Source organism: Carlito syrichta, unplaced genomic scaffold (assembly GCF_000164805.1).
Source record: "Carlito syrichta isolate Samal-C Ts95f unplaced genomic scaffold, Tarsius_syrichta-2.0.1 Scaffold109667, whole genome shotgun sequence".
Lineage (NCBI taxonomy): Eukaryota > Metazoa > Chordata > Mammalia > Primates > Tarsiidae > Carlito > Carlito syrichta.
In genome coordinates this window covers 381337-403973 of record NW_007053763.1, presented here as the reverse complement: position 1 = coordinate 403973, position 22637 = coordinate 381337, and the positions used below count along the sequence as shown (strand labels likewise).

At 41.9% G+C, this 22637-nt stretch overlaps 1 protein-coding gene across 12 annotated transcripts in view; it reads left to right on the top strand.

Annotated features, from left to right (window-relative positions):
• The first annotated feature begins 752 nt into the window (after window positions 1–752).
• The window catches only part of ICA1 (islet cell autoantigen 1), a 153416-nt gene continuing 131531 nt past the window's right edge, over window positions 753–22637 (top strand). For 7 of the 12 annotated variants that reach the window (XM_021717587.1, XM_021717576.1, XM_021717572.1 and 4 more), the window contains exons 1-4: window positions 753–851; window positions 5750–5912; window positions 10030–10102; window positions 19394–19517. In XM_021717587.1, coding sequence (XP_021573262.1) covers window positions 835–851; window positions 5750–5912; window positions 10030–10102; window positions 19394–19517 — 377 coding nt within the window. In that variant the 5' untranslated portion in view covers window positions 753–834. Of the gene's footprint in view, window positions 852–5746; window positions 5913–10029; window positions 10103–19393; window positions 19518–22637 lie in introns of all 12 variants that reach the window. The other 5 variants (XM_021717582.1, XM_008068759.2, XM_021717568.1 and 2 more) reach the window with 1 other exon arrangement.

Below are 22637 nucleotides of genomic sequence, written 5' to 3'. Positions count from 1 at the left end.
GCCCAGGAGTTGCAGACTAGCCTGGGCAGCATAGGGAGACTTTTTCTCTACAAAAAATTAGACAGGCACGGTGGCGTATGCCTGTAGTCCCAGCTACTCGTTGGGAGGCCAACACAGGAGGATCACCTGAACCCAGAAGGTCGAGGCTGTGGTAAGCTGTGATTGTGCCACTGCACTCCAGCCTTGGAGACAGAGTGGGATCCCAGCTTTAAAAAATAGACTTGTATATATTGATTATAAAATATTTGAAATCTATGAAGCATCATACAGATGCAATATATTGCTTCCCAGCTTAACAGAGAGAAGGTTATGTGTGCAGTTGAAGCCGCTTGTATACCTGTCAGCAATCACACCCCCACTTTCCCCTTCATGGTCTGCTTTCTGGAACTCAGTGTTCACCATTCCTAAGTGTCTCTTTATACCTTCCAATATAACATTTGTACACATCAATGATATCCAGTACTGTGTTGTGTTTTGATGCTTTCTATAGATGGCAGCATATTTTATATAGTCCCCTGCCACTTGAGTTTTCATTTAACCTGCCCATTCCCTTGTTAAACTTCACTTGGGATATTTCTTCCAGTGCTCTTAGCTACACTGTTCTCGATACTAGTGTACAGCATTGCTGTGTAGTAGTATTGGCCCCTAAAATACAGCTAGAAATGGCTTAGGTTGAAAAATTTTGTATGTGTCAAATTAATGTGTCACTGTAATGTAGTGTGTAACCGTTAAACGTATTTGTTTTATTTCAGGTTATAATATAACTTATCCTCTCATGCTTTTTCCCTGCCCCTTCTCCCCAAATCATCAGCAGTAGAAAAAGAAGAGGAAAACATGTCAGGACACAAGTGGTAAGTAATTTGTCATCTTTTGTAAATTGGGAGAGGCTGAGGAAAGTGAAAAGCACATAGTATGTGTTCAATAAATGTTTGTTGAATGGAAAAACCAAGTAAATAACCTGTTGGCCTCTCTCTGATGTTCAATATAGCCAAATTCAGTATCCCTACTAATTATGGTATGAAAACTAAGTAATAAAAAATATTATAAAATCGTCTTTGAGTCAAGGTCTTGTTCTGTTGCCCAGGCTGGAGTACAGTAGCATTATTATAGCTTACTACATAGCCTCGAACTACTGGGCTCAAACAATCCTCCCACCTTGGCCTCCTGAATATCTGAGACTACAAGCACATGCCATCATGCCCAGCTAATTTTTCTGTTTTTTGTAGAGACAAGATCTCTCTGTGTTGCCCAGGCTGATCTGGAGTTCTGGGCTCAAGCAATCCTCCTGCCTCAGCCTCCCAAGTATCTGGGACTCAAGGCATGTACTATCATGCCTAATTAATTTTTTAAATTTTTGTAGAGATGAGATCTCTCAGTGTTGGCCAGGCTGGTCTGGAACACCTGGGCTCAAGCAGTCCTTCCACCTCAGCCTCCCAAAGTGCTAGGATTATGGGTGTGGGTAACCGCACGTGGCCTGTAAATTCTTATCTAATGTGTATTCTCTAAGAAATACATTTATGTATAACTTTTCTCTTGGGAAGCTAATGATAGTTTTTCTTACCACCATTTTGTCTAATGTGATGAGTTGATGCATTTTTTTTTATCACTGTCTTATTTATAAGTTCTAACAGCAGAGTTATAAGGGAATTTTATGTTAGGGTAGCTATAAAATAAGGAATGATTCTGCAACCACACACTACTCGGATTTACTAATTTATAGTCATGTCTTCAATTTTCTTGAACACTCTGGAGCTAGTCATGGTTGGAAGTGTATGATTCTGAATACAATAGCTGTGATAATTATATGGCAGTGTTAGCTCTGACAATTACATGCCTGTAACGCATCTGAGTAGCATGTTATGTCTCTCCTGAGTTCCAGAACTCTTCAAGAAGGTTTCAGAATTTCTTTTTTTTTTTTTTTTTTATTTGGAGTCTCACTCTGTCACCCAGACTGGAGTGCAGTGGCCGCTCCCGGCCACTGCAGCCTCGACCTGCTGGGCTCCGGCAATCCTTCCAAGGCCTCAGCCTTACAAGTAGTTGGAACTACAGGCGCGCGCTACCACACCCAGCTAATTTTTTATTTATTGTAGAGATGCGGTCTTGCCAAGTTGCCCAGGCGGGTCTCGAATCCGCGGGCTCAGGCAATCCACTCACCTCAGCCTCCCAAAGGCATGGGATTACAGGTTGAGCCACCGAGCCCGGCTCAGAATTTCTTTGAATCTGTGACCCACTACACAAGCAGATCTTTGTCAGGTTTTCCTTCCTTAATTTGTAGCTTGAGAAAAATGAGGTACATATTTTTATTTTTCAAATAAACATGTAATTAGGATGGGAAATATACTTTTAAATGCCTCCTCTCTCCATAGAGCAGCCATCAGGCCTGAGTCCTCTGTAACATCAAATGTCAAACTTTGAATAATGTCTGCATGTCTTAAAATGCAAGGTTTTTTTTTTTAAGTAACTATTACATGGCTAAGGGGTTTAATTTCCCTGAGTTAAAAAAAATTCCTCGAGTATCAGTTCTCTAAAAGTTATCAGACTTGGAACATTTTTCTTAGTTGTTCCATCTGGCCTCATTGTGACAGTGACTATCTCCATCCTGTGTCCCTCTGTGGCTGTCCTGTCCTGGCAGCAGGCTCAAAGAATGGTTCCTCCCCTAAGAGAGCCTAGAGAGCCCCACACAGTGGACCATTTCCCAAACTTCTCTCTCCTACTTGCTCCACGGCATAGCTTGTTTCTGACATGCCAGGACTGTGTGCACATTGAAATGAGCACTGCACTTGAATTTAGATGCCTGCGTTTTAACCCTGTATGACTTTCAGCAAGCTTCTTAACCTTTTTTTTTTGAGTGGGGATCTAACTTTGTTGCCTAGGCTGGAATACAGTGGCACATAGCCCACCACAGCCTCAACCTCCTGGGATCAGGTGATTCTTCTGCCTCAGCCTCGCGAATAGCTAGGACTACAGGTGTGTGCCACCACATCTGGCCAATTTTTTGAATTTTTGTAGAGATGAGGTTTTACTGTGTTGCCCAGGTTGGTCTTGAACTCCTAGACTCAAGCAATCCTTCCAAAGTGCTGGGATTACAGGTGTGAGCCACTATGCCCAGCTGTAAATATTTTGAAACTTCAGATTCCTAATTTGTTAAATGATATGGGGTAGGAGTGTTCACTAGATTTTTTTTTTTTTTTAGTTAATCTGTGATCTTTGGGGGAAAATTATATATGTATTACATGTATTATATATAATATATATTACAAAGAAATCCATCCTATACCTCACTCTTGAGAACCTCATTCCCTGAAATAACCATGATCTTTGGGGTATATCTTTCTAGTCTTTTAATGTGCATGTTCTAGAGAGAGATTATCTTTTCCATAAATGTTATACATATTTTTATCTTATTTTCTCTAATACAAGCTCATAGGAAGCCTTTTAAACATTGCAGAAAGATATAAAGCATACCATAAAAGTCTCCCTTAATCCTACTTGTCTCTCCAAAGATAACCATTGTTAGGGAAAACACCTTCTGACTTTTTAAAAATAGATATGCGTGAATTACAAATTGTAAATGTAATGAAATTATAAATTAAGGAGAATATACATCATCAAGTTTTGAGATACCATTGTAGTATAAAGCAACCCATGTTTGAGGATGTAAGTCTGGCACATTCTGGGTGATGGTGGCATGGAGTCGGAGAAGGCTCGTATCTGAAGAGGGGAGTTTCCTGGGGGCCCAGGGTGGGCTCATAAGGCAGCAGCTTGAGATCAGAGGAGGCCATGGACAGACAGGGGAGGGGCGGCATGCCAGCAGCAAACTTCCCATCAGTATTTGGGGGCACTCGAATCACTTTTCCAGAACTCCATTTTCATTTTTGATTAATTTTGTTTCCAATTTCTTCTCCAAGTACTTTTTGAATTGCTCTTCACTATGAAGAATAGCTTTCTGTTTGCATTTTAGCATTTCTGTTGAGGAATCTGAAGTTTTTAACATCAGACACCTGTAACAGATTTAAATTTAAATTTATCTTATTGTGTAGGAATATTTGACATACGATCTGCCCTCCTAACACATTTCTAAGTGCACAACACAGTGTTGCCAGCAATAGACACAATGTCCAGCAGAGCTCTGGAACTCAGTGCCAGTCCCTTGATGGGCAATTTCCCATTTCCCCTCCCTCAAAGCCACTGGGCTTCACCATTCTACTCTGCTTCAGTGAGTTTGATTATTTTATTTTATTTTTTGAGTCAGAGTGTCACTCTTTTGCCCAGGCTGGAGTGCAGTGGCATGCTCATATCTCACTGTAGCCTCGACCTCCTAGGCTGAGTTATCCTTCCAGCTCAGCCTCCCATGTAGCTGGGACTACAGGCATGCATGACCACACCCAGCATTTTTTTTTTAAAGAGAGACAAGGTCTTGTTATGTTGCCCAGGTGGGTCTCAAACTCCTAGGCTCAAGCATTCGTCCCTTCTTGGCCTCCGGAAGTGCTGGGATTACAGGCATGAACCATCACACCCAGCCTAGTTTGACTAGGTTGGACTCCTCTGCAATCGATTTTATTAATATTATTTTATTTCAATAACTTTAGGGGGCATAAATAGTTTTTGGTCTGGGCTGTACATGTGCTCTCTACCTTTGTCTGTGTACATTGTACCTGATAGGTGATTTTTTTGTCCCACCCCTTCCTTCCTGCCCCCAAGTCTCCAGCGTCCATCATACCATTCTCTATGTCTTTGCAGACCCTTAGTTTAGCTCCCACTTATAAGTGAGAGCATGTGATGTTTGCTTTTCTGTTCCTGAGTTAGTTCACTTAGAATGATGTTCTCCAGCTCCATCCAAAAGACTGTCCTTCAGTCCCTTATCTCTGCTTTCTGCCTGTCACCTCGGTGTTGGCTGTCACAATGCAGTGGGGACAGGGTGTTGGTGTCAGCCTTATCTCTGACTCACTAGGGTGCCTTGAGCCGTCATCCACCTGGCTTAGACTCACTTTCTCCGCCTCTGAAAAGAATGTGTCCAACTTGTTGATATCTAAATGCTCTTCAGAGTTTAGTTTCTTGATTTCCTGCAAAAAATTGAAAATTTTCTCATTCTAACTTTCAAGAATTTGGAGTCAGTCAGAAACAGTTGATTTACTTTCTTGGTGTAATAACCAAATAAGAAAGTGTTTATATGTATATTAATGGTGAAGATGTAAATGTGTAATGGAAAGTCTTGTTTAGTTAAGTCCTTTCACATTAAGATATCTTAATCCTGGCTGGACATGGTGGCTCACACCTGTAATCCCAGCACTTTGGGAGACTGAGGCAGGAGGATCGTTTGAGTCCAGGAGTTTGGGACCAGCCTGGGCAACCCATCGAGACCCTATCTCTATTTAAAATGTTTAGCCAGGCATGGTGGCTCAAGCCTGTCATCTGAGCACTTTGGGAGGCTGAGGCGAGAGGATTGCCTGAGCCCAAGGTTTCAAGACCAGCGGGGGCAATTTAGTGAGATCTTGTCTCTACAAAATATCAAAAAATTAGCCGAATGTGGTAGCGCATACCTGTAGTTCCAGCTACTTGAAAGGCTGAGGCAGAAGGATCACCTGAGCCCAACAGGTCGACACTGGGGTGGCAGTGAGCGTGCCACTGCACTCCAGCCTGCGCAATGGAGTGAAACTCCAACTCAAATGTTTAAAAGTAAATAAAATAAAATATCTCAATCTTTATGTTAGTCATTAATAAAATGACTCTTTCAATGTTTTTTTAGCAGTTATTCCTGGGATTTACAGGATCGATACGCTCAAGACAAGTCAGTTGTAAATAAGATGCAGCAGAAATATTGGGAGACGAAGCAGGCCTTTATTAAAGCCACAGGGAAGAAGGAAGATGAACATGTCGTTGCCTCCGACGCAGACCTAGATGCCAAGCTAGAGGTGAGTTCTGTTTTGCTCTCAGCCCCAGTCCAACCTCCTGTTGGGGTCCAGGTCCTAGAGCTGCTCACCCGGGCAGGCCTAGGTGGGCTTTATATTTGAAAATGAAGAAGGTCTGGAATCAGGTAGATTCAATCCCAACACATTTTCTTAAACCTACAGATTCTCATGTAACCACTGTGTCTCGGTTCATTTGTATTCCAAGAACTTAGTTGGAATACCTGTTGTGTGGTACATTTTCAATAAATGTTTGTTGGAAAAATTAATGCAATCCAAGAGCTGCTGCTGGTGATCTCTGAGGAATCAGAATTGGATTGATTTCAGAAGACTTAGGATCAGGCAAAAATTTCCTTTTTTAACTTTTTCTTTTTAAGAACTCAAGTTAAAATATCCTGGAAAGTAGAGTCTAATAAGATTGGTATTGAGTGCTGGAAAATTCTAGAATAAATTAACTAAGCAGATATTTAGTTAGACTAATCAATGATACAGTAAGCTGGATTCATAGTTGAGCTAGAGTATTAATATAATTGGTAGAAGGCCCACTAACTTTGTGTGAACATTTCTGCCATGGTTCAGATTAAAATTTTGAAAGCGTACTCACTACTTCTGTGAATAACAGGGCGCTGAGAGGAGTAATATGTTAGATGGTCCTGTAAGGTGTCAAAATTATCTCAGAAACTAATATATAAATTAAAGTCAATGAGCTGAACATTGAATGGGACTAAGATAAAAAACCCAAGATTTCAAAAAGCTTTCCAGAAGGGTAACCAAGGCGGTGAAAATCATGATTAGCTCCAGAAAGGGCTAAAGGGACACATGTTAGTTGTCAACTACATGGGAAGGTCTGTCATGTGGAAGAGGGATAAGAATCATTCTACACATGTGAGAGTCGACCAGACCCGGGAAGAGCTTTGGAATGTGAAGAGGTGGGCAGCCCTTGGGGTCCAGGATGCCCCCTCACACAGATCTGAGCCACTGTTACACCTACAGCTGTGGTAACCTTGGGAGAACGACCCTGACTCTGCAATTCTCATTAGGTAACTGAGTGATGGCTGATGCTTATTGACTGCATATTATGGCCCAGCACCACTCAGACTGCTTTCTATACAGTATGTCTAGCACACAGCAGAACTCCTGGCATGCTGGCCCTGCCTCCCTGTTCAGAGATCCTCTCCACGCGCTACACCATCCCCGCCACCCTCCAACCATATGGTCTTGTCTAAGCTCTCAGTCCATGGCCAGGCAAGATCACACCCATCAGAGCATTGCTTGTGTCCTACCTGGACACTCTTTTTTCAGACCTTCCCTTGACAGGCTCCTTCTCCTAGTTCAGGCCTCAGCCCACAGTCACTGTCTCAAGTCACTGTCTACCTCTGTTCCCCACCCACGCCACCCCAACTCGCCATCTGATACATGACTGATAGCTATCACCTCCTGTGACATTATCCCAGGTACTGGTTTATTTGCCTGCCTTCCCTCCACTGTGGGGTCAAATTCCATGCTAGCCTGATCCCCGCTGTCTCCCCAGCTCCACACACAGTGCACAAGCAGGAAGTGCCAGCTGGAGAAGTGGAGGTGTTGGTGCAGCTAATGTCCGTTCCCAACCTTGTCTTTCCTTTTATGCTTGGAAATATTGTCATAGAGCCTGGATTTGACAAGGAAGTTCTCAAAGAAATTCCTACAAGGGAGAAAAGTTGAACTGAAAAACATCTATTCCGATTTTTGTGTTCTAAGAGTATAAATTATTAGAGGTTATGTGTGCTTTGGATATCTCATAGCTTTTTTCTTCCTGGTCAACATAAGCATTATTCACAAAGTAATTTATACTTATTAATTACAAGTATACTATGCACTATGTGTAGGCTTTTGTAGCAGCACTTTTTACTGAACCGACTGTACTTACTCAAAATAGCTGCTGTCCTAAGCACGTAGCATCCAGGGTGCTTAGCTGTGACTAAGAATTTTACACATGGTAGAGGTTTCTGTTGCAGAAATGTTGATACTGATGTTTATGGAGACAGTGGATTCCATCAACAAGCATATGAAAATGATATGTAAACCATTTGGATGCATTCTCACCCTGAATTATCCATTGAGGCTAGCTTATAGCAAAGACGTTTCATTCTGTTGGCACAGGAAACATGTGCCAAGCTACAGTGTTGGTCAGATTCTATTGCAATCCTTTGGAAAGTTAACCTAGAAATGTTGTGCTGAGTTCTAGTATTTCTCCACATTGCTTGTTAATAATCTCTTTTCTCAAAAAGATTTCCTCAGTATAAGAACAGACAAAACTAATCTCTGGTGACAGAAGTCTTTCTGCCAGAGTCACTTTGCCATGGCAGAGTGAACTGACCATGATGAAAATAATTCTCATCTTGCCAAGGCTGTGGTTACATGAATGTATACAGTCATCAAATTTCACAGAACCAAACACTTCAGAGCTGTGCCCTTTATTGCATTTAGTTTATACCTCAGTTTTTAAAGAGTGAACAGTAACAATAGAACAGTTCCACATTGAACCTCCTTGCTCCTATATCCAGGAAATATTAGTGTAGGTTTCTGACACAAAATACTACCATCAAGTATTTACTGGGGAGGATCCAGACTGATGACTTTCTGTTTCTCTTATGGTTCCAAAGGGTGTGTTTTTTCCTTTTCTAAACAGGTGGAGGATGCAACTTAATGAAATGAGAATTCGTACATTTATATTATTTATGACCAAGTTTTATCAAATTAAGTATTCCTAGGAATGGTCTCTGATCTTCTAGGGATATATGCATGCATCCATTTGTATTAGATAATTTGGTCATATTTATCATGAAGCATATAATTTCTTTTTTTTTTTTTCTGAGTTGGAATCTCACTCTGTCACCCAGGCTGGAGTGCAGTGGCATGCTCACAGCTACTGCAGCCTCGACCTACTGGGCTCAAGTGATCCTTCCGCCTCGGCCTTCCAAGCAGCTGGAACTACAGGCATGCGCTACCATACTCAGCTAATTTTTAAATTTTTTTATAGAGACGAAGTCTTGCCAAATTGCCCAGGCTGGTCTCGAACCGCTGAACTGAGGCAATCCTCTTGCCTCGGCCTCCCAAAGTGCTGTAATTACTGGCTTGAGCCACCATGCCCAGCTGGATCATTTCAAATATGAAATGCTTTATGACAGTAGGACATAATTTCTATATCACATGACCAGGACACTAGGGGAGAGGAAGGGAGAAGCTTGCCCTGCCTCACTGAGTGGCTCTGCAGGGCAGGCTGTGTGTCTGCTGGGCTTTCTCATGGATGCTATCCCTGTCTCCAAGTCAGTGGACAGAGGGTAGTGAAAGCGTGAAATATGTTGTGTCTTTCCTTGAGTTTCCTTGATTTCTGAAGCCAAAACTGATCCACCATGAGTTGAAATCTAGTCAGGGTTTTCTCAGGGCACCCCATCTGCCACTCCCCCAATTTCCTCTAGAATGGCCATAGCACAACATTAGGTCATCTCTCTGTATATTTTATGAAATTGTTGGAAAAATTAGGAGTGATAGGGCTGCCGGCTCCACATTATTAGATGTCTTCCAGACAGTACATTCAACTGATTGATTATTGCTTGGCTTACCCAGATGTTTAAGCAGGCCATAAAATACAGTAGGATCACAAAATAAGTTAATGTCATCTTTTAAATTTGATAACTGACAGATCCTCCATTTACAAAAAAAGGCAGCAAGTGGTGAAAGGAAGAAATTGGATAATTAATGCATATTGAGTCTCTGGTTTACCAAGTCCTCTAACTGGGCCCTTCACTTGGGATTTCTGTTTTTTAGCCATGATTTCAGTAGTCTGGAGGAAATTATTGTTCTGTAGATCTTAATTTAGATTATAGAGATGATGAGTTCCAATCACTATAGAATGGTGGGAGCATATTTAAAGGCTTTGGTCATGGTCTCTCTATAGTACACCACCTAACATTAAGTACAACTTACACATGTGATCTAGTTTTTGTTGGGAAAATCAAACACTGTGGTTGTTTTTAATGAATTATTATTATTTTTTAGGCTGTTTCGCCGTGTGAAATTATAGTTATTTTTTATTTCACTACTGTCTGTTGTATTTTGCATTGTGTTTTTGTTTTTGTTACAGCTGTTTCACTCAATTCAGAGAACCTGTTTGGACTTATCAAAAGCAATTGTACTCTATCAAAAGAGGATATGTTGTAAGTATGCCATAAGTTGAATGTTGATTAAATAGACAATAAGAAAAAAAATAGGGTATTTTGCCTTAGTATATCATTATTTAGGAAACTACTTAGGGTGTTTATCTGTGCCCTTTAGATGACAGAGAGCAGAATCTCTAATAATTTTTACTAATAAATTACACAGGCTATTTATCTTTCAAAGTGGTGTCAGGGGAGTTTTGTGTTGGACCTCCCATGGATATGGACATGTCATTTTCCCAATTATAAAGTGTTCTCAGTTCTATATCTTAGGCTTTTAAATTTTGAGTTATTTTTCCTGATGACCCTGGCTCTCTTATATCCAGTTTTATTCATTTTAAAATGACAAATGGAGAGAAAAAGCACAGGTAATTGGTTGATGACATTTGGTGACATTACTTCATTACTTCATGAACATGAACATATTAGGTTCCCAGGGAATAGTGTTTTCATATGGCCATCCTGTCTTAAAAGCATTCCCAGCAAGGATATCTCTGAAATGCTGAATATCAAGTTGTGTCTTAATATTTTTCTAAATTTCTATATGTAGGTCATTTAATAGTATAATTTGATGCTTTTGAGACTACACTAGCTTTTTATTGTCTTTTTATTGCCAATGCTGCCAGACCCCCTTCTAATAATCACAAATTAACAGTTGGTAATTTTTCTATATTAGTAAAATATTTTATTAAAACAACTATTTGGGGAAAGATCAAAATCATAGTACTTAGAGGCAGTATTTTATAAATTATCTGTGTTAACATCTACTAGGTGTTTGAGCTAAGACATCCCCCAGGCTCCAATGCCAGGATCTTTGTTTTTATTTTTGTTTTGAGTCTGAGTTTCACTGTCACCCAGGCTGGAGTGCAGTGACACAATCACAGCTTACTGTAGCCTCGACCTGCTGGGCTCAGGGTATCCTTCTACCTCAGCCTTCCAAGTAGCTGGAACTACAGGTGCATGCCACCACACCTGGCTGATTTTTTAATTTATTATAGAGACAAGATCTCACCAAATTGCCCAGGCTGGTTTTGAGCCTCTGGGCTCAGGCAGTCCTCTTGCCTCCACCTCCCAATTGCTGGGATGACAGGTGTGAGCCACCATGCCTGGACAACTCCAAGATCTTAAGTTATGAGGAAATCAACACATGACACTCCACTCTACACCCTCCATTTCTCTGTCCACATCCAGTCAGTCTCAAATGCTAGTTCATTTGCCTCCTAAATAGCTCTCAGATTCATCTTCTCTCCATCTTCTCTGCCATTGCCTTCGTCCAGGCCACCACCATCAATCACTCTCACTTGGTTGACTAAATTGACTTCTGATCTTTTCTCCATCTCTCTCTCTCTAGCCTGTCTACACTATAATCAGAGGGTGCTTTTATTATTTTTTAATTTTTTGAAATTATAATTAATAACTTGTGTATTTCAAAATAAATGGAAGAGAAGAACCATAATGTTCCCTACACAAAGAAAAGATACATGTTTGAGGTGATGAATATCCCAATTACCCTGATTTGATCACCAAACTTTGTACACAGTTACCAGAATATCACATGTACTTAAAAAAAATGTGTAACTAAGATATATTAATTTAAAACTTTTAAAGTAAAAGTTCTTACAAAATGTCAAAGAAAGTTTTTGACCTAGAAAGATAGAAAATGTGACCCAAAAAATGGCTAGCTGACAGCTTTTGGGAAGCTGGTGCTTACCAAGTAAATATATGTTTAGGCATATATATGTGAACGTGTGTGTGTGTTATGGGGGAACCAAAAAACCCCAGAATTTATTTATAAAAAATTGTATATTTATACTTGTTTAAACGTCAGTTACCTTCAAAGTACTATCTGTTGGATACAGTACACCAAGAAAGACACATTTTTTCACTGCTCAAAACAGTTTTTGAACTTGTCAATTTTGATGCCTTTTAGTGCTTCTGCTGTTTTTAGTTTCACCTCTTCCACATCGGCAAAACGTTTCCCTTTGAGGACTTTTTTCATTGGGGAAACAAAAAAAAGTTGCTCAGGTCGAGATCAGGTGAATAGGGAGGGTAGGGCATAGGGGTCATGCCGTTTGGGGTCAAAAACTCCTGAACACTCGGCATGGTGTGGGTAGGTGCACTCATAAATCTCCCATCATGAAATGGGCGAACACACTGAAAGAGCTCAAAAAAAAAATTTCACTAAAGCCAAACGCAACCCGTGACAACAATGCTAGTTGGTACCAATGGGTGCCTAGAACGCTTACCTAGCAGGGGAATCCTATACTACAAGGGGCCCACCCTCCAAAAGGAAATTCCAGTTTTTTTGGAGTCCCCTTCATATATATATACACACACATACATAGTCATGGACCATATAACAATGTTTCAGCCAATGACAGACAACATACAATTGTGGTCCCAAATGATTATAATACTGTATTTTTACTATACCGTTTCTGTGTTTAGATGCACAACTACCCTTGTGTTACACTCCCTTACAGTGTTCAGGACTATAACATGCTGGATGGGTTTGTAGCTAGGAGCAATAAGCCATCCCACATAGCCTAGGTGTGTAGTAGGCTTGACCAACTAGGTATGTATATGTGTGTACACTCAGAGTTTGCTTTTCAACCTGATCAGATTATCCTGTGTTGGGGGAATTATTGGTCAAATTCCCTTCTACTTGACCCTGTGCTCCTAATACTCATTGTAAAATGAATCATTTTCTCTCCTGTGTGGTAGGAAACAAAAGATATTTTGAAAATGATAACTTTAACTTTTTTCTCTTTCTTTTTTTTTTTTTTGGAGTTGGAGTCTCACTCTGTCACCCAGGCTGCAGTGTAGTGGCACACTCATGGCCACCTAGCCTTGACCTGCTGGTCTTAGGTGATCCTTCCACCTCAGCCTTCCAAGTAGCTGAAACTACAGATGCACACCACCACGCCTGGCTAAGTTTTATGATTAATTGTAGAGACAAGGTCTCACCAAGTTGCCTAAGCTAGTCTCAAACTTCTGGGCTCAGGCCTAAGCCTCCCACAGTGCTGGGATTACAGGCTGAGCCACCGTGCCCAGCCAACTTTAACTTTTTAAGGACAGTCACACGAAGCTCAGTGTGCCTCCTTTTCATTGAACTATGCATATTGTAACAAGGGAAGAAAAGATGAATACTTGTATATTTTCTGTAAATGATGATTCTCTGAACATAAATTATGCTTTCCATTTATATTAATATTTTGAATAGAATATTGAGAAAGACCTTCCCCTCTGAAGCACATCAGATTAATTAATAGAATTCTGATTGAACACCATCAAGGCTTATCATTCTCTTGGAATGTAAGGGTCAGAACAATACCTCTCCCCTTGGTGCAGTCATCTGGCTGTGCCAGTGAAGCTGGGCTGCGGTGGTGGAATTAGCCCTTCTGTGCCCTCCCCCGAGGCTCATGTGAACCGTGCGATCTCAGTGGCAATGGGAAGGAGGAGTTCTGCCCGCCTGAACTGTAAAGGGCTCCCAAGTTGGATGGCGGGCTAAACATAGTGTGGTTAATTTCAGGGTGTGGCTATGCAGCTGCCGAAGAACAAAATGGGGAAACTCTCTGAACTAATACAGAATGATTTTGAGGGCAGACTCTTAAGTGAAAGAAGCAAACCACAAAAGCATATCTATACCATGCTGTCCCTCACGCCAGCAGGAAAGTGATATGATAAAATACAAATGCAAAAAAGAAGGCAATACACCCCCCCACACACACACACATGTGGGCTAATCATTTTGTGCAAAAGAAATTCAGTAAGGATAAAACAGAAACCAAAGAGATTGGATATGGGAGGGCTGGGGTGGGGAGACTTGGAGATTAGGAGGGAATGAGAACCGAGGAGCAGAGGGGAGGAGGGAGCCTTGCCTCCGAGATACCTTCTGGAAGCTCTGACTCTGAAAACCTGCAGTCAATAGGCTGGGCATGGTGGTTCAAGCCTGTAATCTCAGCATTTTGGGAGGTGGAGGCAAGAGGATTGCCTGAGCTATGGGGTTCAAGATTAGCCTGGGCAACTTGGTGAGACCTCGTCTCTACAATAAATCAAAAAATTAGCCGTGTGTGTTGGCATGCACCTGTAGTTCCAGCTACTTGGAAGAATTGTCTGAGCCCTGCAGGTCGAGGCTGCAGTAGCCATGCCACTGCAGTCCAGCCCGGGTTACAGAGTGAGACTCTGACTCAAAAACAAAAAACAAAAAACCACAATCAATATTTCATGTATTCGAAAATACTTAAACACAACCACATGTGGGATCATCTGAAATGGAATATAAATGGTAACAAATGGACTTAATTGCATTACAAATGGGAAACAGCATCGCGCTCACTAGAGTGGAGAAAAAAAGGACTAACCTCAGTTATTTTGGAAAACTATTTTTAGCTGGATACGAACTGTACTCTGGTAAATCTGTGCTCAAAGCTGGCACAATTTGAGCAACAAAACAAATAATAGTAGTATCAAATAATAGCCCATAGAAGAAAATAAACATCCCTTCTATTTGGAGATGATGGATGAATGGATGAATGGATGAACAAATGGACAGACGGACAGCCAGAGAGCGAGACAGTTGAGCAGGGACAACCCTTCCTCATAAAATAATTCTAAGGCCGGGCTCGGTGGCTCAGTCTGTAATCCCAGCACTTTGGGAGGCTGAGGTGAGTGGATTGCCTGAGCCTGCAGGTTTGAGACCCGCCTGGGCAACTTGGCGAGACCTCATCTCTACAATAAATAAAAAATTAGCCAAGCGTGGTAGCGCGTACCTGTAGTTCCAGCTAGTTGGAAGGCTGAGGCAGAAGGATCGCCGGAGCCCAGCAGGTCGAGGCTGCGGTAGCCGGGAGCGGCCACTGCACTCCAGTCTGGGTGACGGAGTGAGACTCTAACTCAAAAAAAATTAAAAAAAATAATTCTAGTTCATTTATTTAATAGAAAGAACAAGGGATCCACAAAATCACCATTTGGAAAACACCACAATGAGAATTGTGGCATGTGAGATTTACTGAAGCGTGTTACCCTTAGTGAGTGAAGTTTGAGGAGAAACTGGGTATTTGCATAGTCTCATGAATTTCCCCCAAGAAGTTAATTAATTATACAAGGGAAAGGTTATAACCTTACAATGGAGAAACCCATCAGACATCTCCCTTAACTGAGCGATCAAAGCTGACATCACCAGCGATAATGGGTGCTGACATCACTTAACTCTGATCCATGCACTGAAAAGAACTCTTCACCATGTGGTACCCTTTCCAGAGATCCATCCCCCAGTCTCATCAGGAGACATCAGACAAACCCAAATTGAGGGTTTGTCATTCTAAAAAAGAGCTGACTGGGACCCAAAAGCTGTCAAAGTTATGAAAGACATCCTGGGTCTCAGTAGTTCGATGCCATGTGAGACCCAGGATTGGATCCTGGAACAAAAACAAAAGGATGTTGGTGGAAAAACTGATAAAATTCAAATAAAGTCTATAGGTTAGTTGATAGTACCATACCAATGTGGATTTTCTAGTTTTGATAACTGTCCCATGGTTACATAAGGTACATATTAAGGGACAAGGCCAGGCACAATGGCTCATGCCTGTAATCCCAGCTCTATGGGAGACTGAGGCGAGGGAATTGCTTGAGCCCAGAAGTTCAAGACCAGCCTATACAACATAGTGAGACCACGTCGCTACAAAAAAATCAAAAAATTAGCTGGGCATGGTGGTATACACCTGTAGTCCCAGCTACTTGGGAGGCTGAGATGGAAAGATAGATTGCCTGAGCCCAGGAGGTCAAGGCTGCAGTGAGCCATGATCATGCCACTGCACTCCAGGTGATAGAGTGAGACCCTAACTCAAAAAAAAAATAAAAATTTTTAAAAATATGTACATATTGATGCTGGAGAAGGATATACAAGAACTCCATACTATTTGTAATTTTTCTATAAATCTAACATTATTTAAAAATAAAAGGTTTCATAAGTGTAAATTGGATCATACTGCTCCCCGCTTTTAAAAGCCTTCAGTAGCACTTAAAGGTAGAATCCACACTCCTATACCATGGCTTATAGATAGGACACAAGCTGTCACCAGCTCACCTCACCAGCCACATTCATCCTTGCCCACCACGCTACCAACCAGACCTAATGGGTCTCGCACTTTGTTCCACTGCCCTTCAAGTGGCATTGCCAGTTAATGAGAGTCAGCAAATAAAAGGCAACCTGCTTACCACCCAAGTGTAATCCTCAAGTGCATATAGTGACCAAAAATTATTTCAAATTCTTCAACTTACTTAAGTTTGTTTAGGAAAGAGCACATTTCACCAACCAGGTAATCATTCTGGAACCATGAATTGGTTTCTTCCTAGTCTGAAGTATTTGTATGTGACTTGAGGCTTCAGGGTAAGAAAGATGACAATAGCCTTGTGCTATTAGAAACAAACATGGACATTACTCTCCATAGGAAAAGAGTCGTTGTGGAATGGAGTGAGTCACGTATTAGTCATTGGAGAGAAGAAGGAATAGAAGGTACTAAACAAAAAACCTTATTAGAATTACAGAAAAAAAATTTTTTTTAAGTTGTGGTCTCACTTTTTTGCCCAGACAGGAGTTCAGTGGCAGGATCATGGCTCACTGCAGCCTCAACCTCTTGGGCTCGGGCAGTCCTTTGCCTCAGCCTCCCAAGTAGCTGGGATTACAGGTGCATGCCACCATGCCCAGCTAATTTTTAAATTATTTTTTGTAGAGTTAGGGCCTCGCTGTGTTGCCTAGGCTGGTCTGAAACTCCTGTGCTCAAGCAATCCTCCTGCCTCAGCCTCCCAAATATTGGGATTACAGGCGTGAACCACTGTGCCCAACCCTACCAAATTATAGGAACCATTTTTTAAAGCTACATAGAACCATGGCATAACAGTGAAATAAAGTATATGAGAATAATAAGGCAAAAATTATAGTTAATTCAATTTCACAAGTCTTTGCATGCCATGAATATAAGACTTTATGCTCAGCCTGAGGAATAGGAGGTTTGGATGTGGTCCCTATCCTAGAATGCCTAGAGTCTCCTGGGAAGGGTAGACATGTGCCCATCACTCACACTCACATGGGTTTGGCATGCTAAGTGCCAAAGTGGATGCCCAGAGGGCATTGCTGTCCAGCAAAATAGGAATTAACTGATCAGCTGCATCCCAGAGGAAGTAGTCTTTGAGCTGACTTTTGACCAGTGAACTTGGTGTTGGAGAGACAGAAGAGGATGCAGGGTTGTCATTGATTTCTCAGGAAAAATGGATTCTAAAAACCTCTCCATGACTAGGCCCTCCCAGGAGACTATTTAGAGTGAACTATAGTCACAAACGAATAAGGAAGTTGTATTGAGTTTAGCCTCCACCTCTGGATTCATGGTTCTTGCCAGCATCCTAAAGCTGGTGCCAGAGGGGTTGTGTCAGGCATGGAATGCATTCTTAAGGAAGCCTGACTGGCTCATGAAAACCAACAAGAATCTCGGTAGCATTTAGAAAGCAGTTTTAGAGATACATGATGTGTAAATACATCCATTAAGAATCAGGAAATAAGCTGGGCTCAGTGGCTCAGCCTGTAATCCCGCGCCTTTGGGAGGCTGAGGTGAGTGGATTGCCTGAGCCCGCGGGTTCGAGACCCGCCTGGGCAGGCGAGACCTCATTTCTACAATAAATCAAAAAAAAATTAGCTGGGTGTGGTAGCGCACGCCTGTAATTCTGGCTACTTGGAAGGCTGAGGCAGAAGGATCGCTGGAGCCCATCAGGTCGAGGCTGCGGTGGCCGGGAGCGGCCACTGCACTCCAGTCTGGGCGACAGAGTGAGACTCCAACTCAAAAAAAAAGAGAAGCAGGAAATAAAAGTAGCATTCAAGGTATGTCAACAGTAAATGCTGTGTTTAGGGAACAAATACATCTTGGCTGGGCTTGGTGGCTCTGCCTGTAATCCCAACACTTTGGGAGGCCGAGGTGAGTGGATTGCCTTAGCCCACAAGTTCAAGACCAGCCTGGGCAACATGATGAGACCTCATCTCTATTAAATCAAAAAATTAGCCAGGCATGGTAGCGCGTACCTGTAGTTCCTGCTACTTGGAAGGCTGAGGTGGAAGGATTGCCTGAGCCCAGCAGATCGACGCTGGGGTGACCATGAGTGTGCCACTGCCCTCCAGCTGGGGCAATGCAGTAAGACCCCAATTAAAAAATATATATATCTCAGAAGCTAAGTGTCACTCTGGTGCCTACAGCTCATCTGTGGGTGTGTGTTCAGGACTCCCATTGTTCATTATGTGGGTGTACTGTATTTTATTAAATGAGTCCCTAGTATAAGGAAAGAGTGTTTTTCTGTTATATATAATAATGCTAGGCTGGGAACATTGGCTCATTCCTGTAATCCCAGTACTTTGCAAGGCCAAGGCAGGAGGATCACTTGATGCCAGGAGTGGAGGCCAGCCTTGGCAACATAACAAGATTTCGTCTCTACCCCCCAAAAAAGATAAAAAAAATAATATACTAAGATTATTTTTGCATTCCCATCTTTGTATGCTTTTACTACTTCCTTGGGATGTAGTCCTAACAGAAGTGCAATGTCAAAATATACGTGCCGTCTTATGACTTTGTTATGTGTACCACCAAAATCAACCTATAAAAAGCTTGTACCAAGTCACTTTCTCACCAGTAATGCCATCTGAGGTCTTTAAAAACAAGGCCATGTTCAGGCATAACCAATTCAGATTTGGTTCCAGCTCTGCATTTTAAAATTCCACCAAGTCATCATCCTGATGCAGGACCCACCCTCAGTCCCGCCCCCACTTCCAACCTTTATAAACCTGTGTCATGGATGAGGTATTTGAATTGCTTTACAAAGGAGCAGAATGTAGTTCAGAAAGCAGAGATCAAAAAGTCAGCGGGAGAGAGGAACAGGAGGCAGCTTGCCCAGCATCCTGGGCAGCCACAAAAGATTCCCACAGTTAAGACTCGACAAACCCAACTCCTTTATTTCAGCTCCAAGCGCACATTGCAGGCTCGCTTTTCAGGACAGAGGTCACTTTCTGGTCCTGATGGCAGGGCCCCGACTCCCTGACAGATGCATTCACGGGAATGTGATCTCTCGCATTGTAAGGGGAAGACAGTTCAATGGGGGTGGGGGTGGGGACTTACCTTGTAGCCTGCTTCTGGGATTTAATTTCAGCTCGCCTTAGCCTCTGGAAGAGAGAGGACCTTGTGATTTGTCTTTCTCGTTCTCTTTGTCCCAACCATGCTCATTGTTCATGGTTCCTTTTGGTCTTTTCCTCATCAGTCTTGTCTCAAGAAGAAAACGAACTGGGAAAATTCCTCCGATCCCAAGGCTTCCAAGATAAAACCAGAGCGGGAAAGATGATGCAAGCGACGGGGAAGGCCCTCTGCTTTTCTTCCCAGCAAAGGTGTGTGGCCTTCACTGGGTCCCCAGTGCAGGGATCTGAAGAGAATCTGGGACCCTCTTCTCAGGGAGGGAACCCTAGTGTCCTCTAGAAGGCTTTTGCCTGAGGCTGAGGGGCTGCTCTGTGCTTCGTTGGTTCATGTTAATTAACTCTCTAATTAAGATGAACATGTAGGATTTTTTTTTCCTCCCTGTTAATTAAGAATTTTTTTTTCGTATTTCTTCTGGTTCCTTGGAGCTTTATATGCACCAATCATGGCAAGTGCTGTCCTAGCTTATATTTGACCTTCAGTGCTGCTCACAGCCATCAGTCTGGTCCCCTTCAGCAGCTGATTAAAGCAGGAGCCTAATGAGATGGGGTTGAAGGGGTTCCCTCTCTACTCTCCGTGGTAAAATTAGCTTCTGAGAGGTGTTGCTCTGGGTGCCGGGATCACACCACGCAGACCCTGGCCTGCCGCATCACCTGGGGGTGTGTCAGGAATGCAGAATCCAGGCCCTACTATAGTCCCACTGAGTCCAAGTCAGCATTTGAACAAGATCCCCGGTTGCTATTGATATACATTTGAGTTTGAAAAGCTCTGGTGCAAAGAAAATTGTGGTAGATTGGTGGTAGTTTTTTGACACCATCATAACTCATTTCTATGGGTGATGTAAAATAAGCACCCAGCTGATGTCTATGCCTAAGAAAAGTAACACCCGTCCTCTCTTCCTTCTCCCCCAGTAATTCTAAGCCCCCCAAATGTCCACAACTCACAATAGGCGAATCATACTTAACTGAGGCATGTGGGTAATTCCCCAAAATATTCAGGCCACAGAAATGTCACTCACTAAGTGTACGATATTTTCTTCTTCTGTTGATTTCTCCTTCCTGCTTTCTCTGCCTATGGGCCAAGAACAGGCCCTGAGCACATTACATGGTTGTTCCTAATGAAAACGCGAGGAAGATGGGAGTAGAAGGAAGAGACCTACTGTGTCTATTTTTCATTTTTCTATGCCTCTATGGCCTTCTCCACCTTACAAACATCATTGATTCCTGAAAACTCTTTTGTAAATTATCCTCTGTTAGACATGTTATTATCACTAATCTCAGTCAGGAAAACTCTTATCTACCAAAATTAACTATCACTTATGGAAAACAAAGCCAAATTCCTAGACACAATCACCCAAAGGGATACCACAACTGATTGCCTTATTAATTCTTTTAAAGTATGGCTATCTAGGATACACTTTCATAATGATATGCCTAAGGGGCTCCCAGAACACACCTTAAGCTTATATTGTCTAACTTTTGTATACAAACAAAAGCAGTGAAAGAAATCAACAAAATGATTCAGATAATGCTTGAATGTTTCGCTACTATAAATTAGCAAACTGCACACCCATACTTTGATGATGCAGTGTGGCCAGCTTTGTCATTTGGAAGGCTCCACCTGCTCACCATGCACACAAAATCCCAACCAGGTCTCCTAAACATGGAGGAAGTAGAATCCAGGAAGCTCTCATGAACTTGAATGGACATGACATAGGGTACACCAGGATATATTTAACATAAGCAGCATCATACCATACAGTTTCTGAATAGTATTGTATACTAACTTGTCTATTATTATTATTATTATTATTTTGAGTCAGAGTCTCACTGTTACACAGGCTGGAGTGCAGTGGCACACTCACATTCTCAACCTGCTGGACTCCTTCCCCCTCAGTCTTCCAAGTAGCTGGAACTACAGGCTAATTTTTTTATTTATTGTAGAGACAAGGTCTTGCCAAGTTGCCCAGGCTAGTCTCGAACCCCTGGGCTCAGGCAATCCTCTTGTCTCCACCTTCCAAAGTGTTGGGATTACGGCATGAGCCACCATGCCTGGCTGGTAAATTGATTTTTTAATCAACTAAACCTAACACCTTTCTTATTTCAATGCATACTTGAGATATATATATATATATAATATTTTACTTGTCACTGACTTGAAGCTCAGTGTGTACATTTTTTAAAACATCCAGTTTCATATTGTATCTGGGCATGCCACAGTACATTTAACCCAAGCCCTTCTGTCCAAGTGTCAGGTCATTTCCACCTTTTTCTACTAAAGGACAAGTGTCTTTGTAGTAGACCTCTGGGTACTTTATTAATTATTCCTATTGGGTGGATTTTCACAAATGAACAGGTGAGCCAGTTTTGCATTGAAGCTTGATGTTTTCAGTAAGTGAGTTTTTCTTGTTCTAGACTTAGTTTCTCATATCACAAGTGAACAGGTTTCACCTTTCTGATTTTATATGAAGCAAGTTACAGAGGAAGAAAATGAAATGATTTTATATGCCCTTATCATCAAGATCTTGGCTGGGTACAGTGGCTCATGCCTATAATACCAGCACTTTGGGAGGTCGAGGCAAGAGGATCACCTGAGCCTAGGAGCTCAAGACCAGCCTGGGCAGCATAGTGAGCCCTCATCTCTACAAAAAAAAAAAAAAAAAAAATTAATTAGCCAGGCATGGTGGTGCATGCCTATAGTCCTAGCTTACCCAGGGATAAGATGAGAGGATCTATTGAATCCAGGAGGTCGAGGCTGTGGTGAGCTGTCACCATGATTGTGCCACTGTACTCCAGCCTGGGTGGGCTTCAGAGTGAGACACCAACACCAAAAAAAAAAACCTCCCAACTAGAGTCTATAATACTGAGTGACCTCTCACAGAAACAAAGATCCGAGTATCACATGTTCTCACTCATATAATGGAACTTAAACATCCAATGCAATACTATACGAAAATGACTGACCGTACTGGGAAACTATGGTGGGGGGAGGGAGATGGGATTAACAGTAGCAAATATCTGTCTGGGAACGGGGAAACACCCCATATCAACAGGGTACCTGAATGAAACGCAATTGTATACCTAACCCTTAACTGTACCCCACAACTTCACAATAAAAAAACATAAAAAATAAACCTCCCAAAACAACAAAAAAAACCTTATTACATCTTCAAACGTTTCTTGATAACAGTCACAGAGATCAAGAATACTGTCTTCACAAGACTCTTTCTGTCGGTTTAGGAACATAGGCAAAACCAAGAGATAACAGTGAGTTCAGAAATAAACAGGATCCTCAGGGAGAAGGCTGAGGACACT